The following is an 8,210-nucleotide window of genomic DNA, read 5'->3' on the forward strand; positions in this document are numbered from 1 at the left end:
CCTTTGTTGCAGGTAGGGGACACCAGACATGGATCTTCTAGTATCCATATTCAATAACAAACTGGACTGGTTGTTCACCAGGTCCAGGGACCCTCGCAGTGGAAGCTGTAATGACTCCAAGGGATCATTTCCACTTGATCTATGTATTTCCATCCATTCAGCTTCTCCCTCATTTCCTTCACAGGACTGAGATGCAGGGCATCCCAGTGATTCTCATTGTACTGAACTGGCCCAGTAGGATCTGGTACTCAAACATATTCAGATTCCTTTTAGGTTGCCAATAAAATTTGCTTTCTACAGTACAATACAGAACACAGGTTTCTCCTCTGTTCTTATGATCTCCGTATTGTTTGCTACAAAACTGAGCAGCAGGGAATTGGATGGTTTATATAGGGAGTGTCCCAGCAGCTTTCTCCTTTTACCAGTGTCCAATCACCTGATAAAGAACCAGCAAACACAAATGCTCCTGCGCTTGGGGATGGACTCAATGCAGGCTACAACCACATTAAGAATGTCCTGGAACATGCACACCTTGCTGCCCTCAATAGACCAGGGAAATCCAAATATATTGAATGAGGAAAGAACAAACAGAGGGCACACAGGCCTAGTGCATTACCATAAAAATGTTTAATAAGAAATAAAGTAGGTGTTGTACTCACAAACAACAATAAAGTCAAGGCATGTCATAAAAGAACAGCTGGGTCAACACCACGCTGAGTAACAGTCCGCAATAGGGAGTGTAGACATCCAATAGGCTGATGCGTTTCGAGGACTTGCCTCTTCCCCCCTTTTTCAAGGGACCAAAAGTAATTGGACAATTGAATATAATCATAAATAAAATGTTAATTTTTAATATTTTGTTGAGAATCCTTTACTGGCAATGACTGCCTGAAGTCTGGAACCCATGGACATTACCAAAGACTGGGTTTCCTCCTTTCGGATGCATTGCCAGGCTCTAACTGCAGCTGTCTTCAGTTGTTCTTTGTGGGTCTTTCTGCCTTTAGTTTTGCCTTCAGCAAGTGAAATGCATGCTCAATTGGGTTGAGATCAGGTGATTGACTCGGCCATTGCAGAATATTCCACCACTTTTCCTTCATGAGCTCCTGGGTTGCTTTTGCAGTGTGTTTTGGATCATTGTCCATGTGTACTATGAAGCGCGTCCAATCAACTTTGCTGCATTTGGCTGAATCTGGGCTGACAGTATATCTCTAAACTGCAGATTTCATCTGGCTGCTTCTTTCTTCTGTCACTTCATCAATAAACACCAATGATCCAGTGCCACTGGAAGCCATGGATGCCCATGCCATCACACTGGCTCCACCATGTTTTACAGATGACGTTGTGTGTTTTGGAACATGAGCTGTCCCAAGCCTTCTCCACACTTTTTTCTTCCCGTCATTCTGGTACAGATTAATCATAGTTTCATCCATCCAAAGAATGCTTTACCAGAACTGGTCTGGCTTTTGTAGATGTTTTTTAGCAAAGTCTAATGTGGTTTTTCTAATCTTCAGGCTTATGAATGGTTTGCGTCTTGTGGTGAACCCACTGTATTTGCTCTTGTGAAGTCTTCTCTTGATTGTAGACTTTGACAATGATACGCTCACCTCCTGGAGAGTGTCCTTCACTTGTCTGGATGTTGTGAATGGGTTTTTCTTTACCATAGAAAGGATCCTGTGATCATCCACCACTGTAGTCTAGTCTTCCGTGGATGTCCACGCCTTTTTATGTTGCTGAGTTCACCAGTGCGTTCTTCTTTCTTCAGAATGCACCAAACTGTTGATTTGGCCATTCCTAATGTTGCTGATATCTCTCTGATGGATTTGTTTTGTTTTTGAAGCCTTACAATGGCCTGTTTCACTTGCATGGACAGTACCTTTGAACGCATGATGCAGGATCACAGCAATAGATTACAAATACCACACTTAGAATCAACTCCAGACCTTTTACCTGCTTAACTGATAAAGAAATAATGGAGTAGCCCACAATTGGCCATGAAACGGCTTTTAATTCAATTGTCCAATTACTTTTGGTGGCGGGTGGCTACTCTTAAGAGCTTGTAATTCCTAAATCCTTCCTCCAATTGGGATGTACATACCCTCAAATTAAACCTGAGTGTGCACTTTCAGTCCATATCCATTATATAACTATAGCTTGAATATGTTTTTCTAAATACCTAAACAAATCTAAAATTGTGCCTGTGTCCCAATATATATGGACATCACTGTATATTATATGTGTGTGTGTATATATATATATATATTGAATACAGAGCTGAATTTGTTTTTTTACTGTATATCTGCTTGGACTTTAGCACTGAGTGCTCAGCTATACTGACATTCTTATTTTTCTTACTCAGATCATGCAGCAAATGTTGTGATAGAGGGTGTTCTTCATGGCATATTTTACCCACACTTGCAGACCAGCTAAAGTCATGATGTCAATGGTAAAACGCATCCTCCTTCCTGTGGAACTCTTGAGGAAAAGCATGTGCTCCTGTAATCTTTAGCTACAATGTTGATGGAAGAGTCTGTAATATGTACTAATTTATTTTTTTTTTTTACTAGAAAATTTAACAGTGGTTTTGTAGTGTGAGAGCTAACCACAGACATGTTGCCCACATTCAATTAAACCGGAATATAAATCAAATAGGCTTGTGTTTTACACTAGACAGACTAATTTAATCCCAATATATATATATATATATATATATATATATATATATATATATATATATATACACACACACACACTCTTTGGGATTTTTTATGTACATATTTCATATTTTCGGTTTTACAGGCTCTTTTTGTTCTAATTTTGCAGTTTCTTCTCAGTGATGTGTGAAAGGGAATATTGATATATACAGTGTGCTGCCACTGCATATATACAGTACCTCATATTAGAACTGTGTTATATATTATGGTCCGATGTGTGTAGCTGGCTTGTCACCAAGTTCACTGGCATTCAGTCATATCTCTGAGTTGAGCCAAAACTCTGTCCAGCTTTTAAAGGAAAACTCAAAACCTATCTGTATCTTATAATGTTAGTAAACATATAACCCTTGTGTATAAACTATTCCCTACTCCACTACACAAGCAGAGATTTTAATGTGTGCTGCTGTGTATTTCCTCTCCTTAGCATCTCCAAAGTTGAGTAGGTCTAAGCAGAGGAAAAAACCTCAACAAAAATGATGCAGTGGAAGTTTTCTCTGTTCAGTTCCTGCATAAGCTATGCTGTCAGCATTGTAAAGTCGGGGGGTGTACACAGACACAACACATAGGTTGTCAGTGTTCAGTACTTGTGTCGTATATTTGCTGTCTTCCCATTGCATGCTAAGTTGGTCACAGCTTTGATATGGTTAGATGTGAGGCATATCCTGATTTAGAAGAAAAAGTTCGTAAAAACCTTTTCTTTTTGACGTTTAGTAGACATTAGCGCTCCTGGTGCTCCATCTAGTCTGTAGAAAGTGAGCGCCTGTTATGTCAGCTTTGCTGCCTGGGAGCAGCTTGGCTTGTGAATGACCAGACTGCCTCTGACCTGTAAACCTAATGTTACAGGAACCTGCTCCCTGTCACAGCAGTGTGCTAGAAGCAAAAGAGATTTGTGTTGGTTGAGTAATGCCACTGACTTTGTCACATCCTTTTGTACTTCAATGGGCCTTTATCACACACAGTCCTAGACACGTTAACCTAGAACAGGCATTTTTTCTTTAACTAGTATCTAGATCCTAGTGGTTGCATGGACAGTTTTGGTTTTATTACATATGGGCCTGCAAAATTGGCCCATACCTGCATGTACTCGACATGACTGGCTTATTTTTATAAAATGTGTTTGCATATTAGTCTAACATAAAACCTATTTTGATTTGTCTTGCTGCTATTTATTACAGTTTACGTTTTTGATATGTGACTTGCATTATCATGTTTTTTCTTTGTGATAAAGGAAAGAGATTTAACAGTACACCCAATCATAGCACACAATTGTTTAAGATACTGATTTTTAATAATTAATCATGCAGAACTGAAAAATAATTACTGTGTATTATGGTTAAAGGCTGATTATACCCTACATAACATATTGTTTTATCATTTAAATTTTCTCTCTTATTGGTTGTATGGTAGGGGACCCTTCCCTATATCTTCTGCTGCCTACAGAAAAGTGGATCTCTGTGAATCCCCTTCTGTGATCTCATACTGCTTTATTCTGGAATTGGCTTCACAAAGCCCTGGAAGTAGATTGCTTTGGTGTTGCAAAATGATTGCACTCCAGGACTATTTTTTTGGGGATAAGCTGAGATTGTGCAACTAGAATGTTTTTGTATTTCTGTGTCCACCTCTTCATATTGGACATGCACAAAAGGGAAAAACTAGTTGCTGCTTTCATATAAAAGTCTGGGCTACCCTTTAAGAAGATTTTTTTCAAACTTTTCTATAATCGTATACATCCATAACTCTGCACAAGCATATTTATTTAACTTTGCTCTGTATTAAAGTGTCTCAGGTAAGAATAGTCTGCCCCATAACAGCCAAACTGATGACAATCAGTCACTAATATCAATCCCCAGTGTGGGCTTGAATGTGAACTACAGATCTGTGTATGAGGTTTTGTAGCTCACCTGAGATAATTCTTCCTTCAGACACTTAGATAAATGACCATTCATTTGTTAACAAATGACCGTTCTGCCTCCTTCAGGCTGGGTTAGTGGTTCTCCAATGTGAAGAATGGTACATACTTTTGAGAAGGAGTCATGGCCTGCAGTCACTTAATGCAGCATTGTGGCTGCCCCATGGCAACCTCAGGTGTTGCTTTGCTTGAATGGAGGACTCACTTTACTGGGGAGTATCTGGATATATGGACTAAACACAGTTCTTTACAGGTACAGATTTTCACAGGTAAATAAAAAAAGGTACCTATGGATAAGTGACATTCTGCTTTTTTTGTGCCATAAAATGAGGAAAATAACATCCTGTGCGTTACAGGTCATGCACTATAGTAGTTTATATAGTACAGTAACACTATTGACAGGGCATGAATTTTTGATCAAACTGTTACATTGACATATTTATTACATTGTATTCAGATGAGCATATCATTGTATAATATAAATTATGATTACTATTACCAAACTGATGTGTAGATCTGTGTAGCTATTTACTTGCAATTTGTATATTTAATTTGGAATACTAGTAGAGATTAATGTTTATAAACTGTAATAAAATATAAAATGTACCACAAGAGTTTTATTTGGAGTTTTTCTTATTAAAGTGCAAAATGTGACAAACATTAATGCAGCCTGCAGACATTGGATGGCTTTGCATGTACTATCCACCCACTAAACCATTACCGCATGTACGTTCGCAGTGGGACAACATACATGTTTATGCCTGTTATGAGAGAGCAAGAGTGTACGCTACAGGTGTCTCTGGCACCAGCAAAAACATCATCTGTCAGCAGAAGGAAATGAGGTTGGGTACAAAAATTATTGTAAAGGCTTCAACATAGCAGTAGGAAGCTAGCTGAAAGCTTGGCATATGCACAGTTGCAATTTAGTCTAGTATTTGCAACTTTAAGTCTGTATGAACAAGGCTTTAAAGTGGAACTGAACTTATAAAGTGAAGATTTGCTATGTTATAGAGCAGGGGTCTCCAAATTTTCTAAACAAAGTGCCAGTTTATTGTCCTTCAGGCTTAAGGGGGCGGACTGTGGCCAGCGGGGAGTGGAAATTTTCCTCACATCAGTGGGAGTAAGCATCACCACATTTGGTATCATTCGGATAAATAGTGCCCCATTGTTGATGTCAGTTGGCAGAATAGTGTCTTGTATCAGTGGGAGGAATATTGTTCCAAGAGTTGGATAAAGGCAAGCAAAGGGCTGCAGTTTGGAGACCATTGTTACAGCAAAAATTTAGAAAAGTTAATTGTGCTAATAAATCCTGGAATTCCTTCTAGAAATTAACAGCGTACATCCTGGTATGTGAGTGTGCCTGGGTAGTGAGCCACCAGAGCACATAGAAGAATGGTTTGGGATGACCGCAGTGCTTAAACATTTTTATTTTGGTTTTATTATACCAGGGGTAGGCAACTCTAAAGAGGTGGAGATCTACCTGAGCATCATGGGAGAAGTCAAAGATCACTGGCACAGTGTCTCCTCCTCGCACCTGATTTAAACAATATATTGGCTTGCTTTTTAGAATGAGCCCTTAGTTGCATTCGGCAGTGGCACCCTTAGGGCTCGTTCACATTTAAAGTTGGGGGGCGGAGTGGTAAAACCCTGCGGTTTAGTCATATGTTTCTTTATTGTACATCATGGGACACAGAGCAGGCTATTCATGACTATGTGGGTTATATGTCACCTATAGGTGAATGGACACTGGCCAACCAATCAGAGAAGACGTCCTCCCCTATATAACCCCTCCTACACAGGAAGTACTTCCATTTTTTTTGCCAGTGTCTGTAAGGTGGAAGTCACTGAAAGTGTTGCATGTGCTGTAGGAACATACCTGAAGGTCCAGAACGGTTCCATTAGAGAATCAGGGACTTTAATCAGATCCATTCAGAAAGCTGTTAGCCAATATGGATGGTACCTGAGCCTCGCTGGATAAGGAGAAGAATCCTTGGGGTTTTGCCTGTAATGCAGCCTTACAGCCCTGGATCCTGCATAACGTACCCCTGTGCAGTAAAATACTGACCAAGGTGCTGTACAGGTCCGAGGCAATGGCCCCACATTATGGGGTCCTTAAAGGTCTGCATGACAAAGCCCGTTGTGATGGGTGAAGGTTGGACTCCTGTTATGATTCAGGGTCCTGGGGCGGGAATGGTAAGTTTACATTTTCAGTATTTCTTTGAAAAATCTGTTTGGTCATTCTCCTGGTGGCCACTGGGGGCAGTGTGCTGTTGGTTTGACCAAGCCATGCTGTGTGTGTCTCTAAAGGAGTATTGAGCTGCAGTTTTCAGCCACTAGAGGACATGGGGCCACTCTCTATAGCCTGCACTGGTGCAGTGGATGCAGGAAGTAGCTGGGCAGCCATTTTAGGTTGTGTTCACATGTGGCTCGTGGTTTGTGAGACTCCTGAGAGGTAGCAGAGAAACGGAGAAGTCTATGGCTGGATGATGGTGTGTGAGTGTTTCCTTTGGGGGAGTTGCATGGCTGGACAGAACATGATTATACACTGCATTAGCCTGCATAATCCCAGGGGGCTTGTACAACTGTTTTGTGACGCACCCCTGCAGGGGTATTAGTGCACTTAAAGGAGTTGAGTCTCCAGAGTAGCTTGCATTTGATCTGCAGGAGCTTACATTTTAGCTGCACTGAAGCAGCATGGAACCAAGTGCATTTAATTTTGACGCAGTTCTTTTAAACCATACGCTTCTAGAAAGCAGGACAGTTGCAGCATTGTATTATAAATGATAGAGACAGAATATCAACTAAAAGTCCAGAAAAAAGTGCATGATACAAATGTTTTAAATTGAGTTCAGTGAGTAAAATAAGTAATTTGACCCCCTACCAGCCAACAATAATTCTGGCTCCCACAGGCTGGCTATGTAGTCCTGTCAATTTAAGAAGGTGCTCCTAACAGCAGTTTGTTGTGTGTATAAAAAGACACCTGTCCACAGAATCTCTTTCTTGGGCACCGCCATGGGCATTTGGTTGATATTCTGTCTCTATCATTTAAAATACACCTATGATAGAAATTATAGATCCTTCATTTCTTTGTAAGTGGGCAAACTTACAAAACCCTGCAGGGGATCAAATAATAATTTTCCCCACTGTACCTGCATAGTTTTGTGAACTGTATATTGAATAAACTGCATTTGTTCATACATGCGTACCTGATGCTTGGGCCGCAGCTGTACATGCATACCTGATGTTGAGGCTGCATCCGTACATGCGTGCCTGATGCTTAGACTGCATCCCTACATGCGTGCCTGATGCTTGGGTGGTATCCGTACATGCGTACCTGATGCTTGGGTGGCATCTGTACATGCATACTTTAATGCATACTAACATAGACTGCATACCTACACTTGCATGAATTGGTATAATTTGCACACTTACGTGCCTATGTATCTACATAGCTGCATGCTTTCTTGCCTGTGCGATGACCTATAACTATAGACCAGGGGTCTCCAAACTCTTTAAACAAAGGGCCAGTTTACTGTCCTTCAAACCTTAGGGGGCCGGACTGTGCCCAGTGGGAGAAAACAATGCCATAA

At 40.5% G+C, this 8,210-nt stretch overlaps 1 protein-coding gene across 1 annotated transcript in view; it reads left to right on the forward strand.

The window, feature by feature from the left end:
• Positions 1–5,232, forward strand: part of SNX24 (sorting nexin 24) — a 200,705-nt gene extending 195,473 nt beyond the window's left edge. Inside the window, exon 7 of the mRNA XM_089674772.1 lies at positions 2,357–5,232. Within this exon, the coding sequence (XP_089530898.1) occupies positions 2,357–2,427 (71 nt within the window). The 3' untranslated portion in view covers positions 2,428–5,232. The remainder of the gene's footprint in view (positions 1–2,356) is intronic.
• The last annotated feature ends 2,978 nt before the right edge of the window (positions 5,233–8,210 follow it).

The sequence above is a fragment of the Staurois parvus genome, unplaced genomic scaffold (genome assembly GCF_062004578.1).
Source record: "Staurois parvus isolate SC_StPar_1 unplaced genomic scaffold, SC_StPar_1.0 ptg000004l, whole genome shotgun sequence".
In the NCBI taxonomy this organism is placed as follows: Eukaryota; Metazoa; Chordata; class Amphibia; order Anura; family Ranidae; genus Staurois; species Staurois parvus.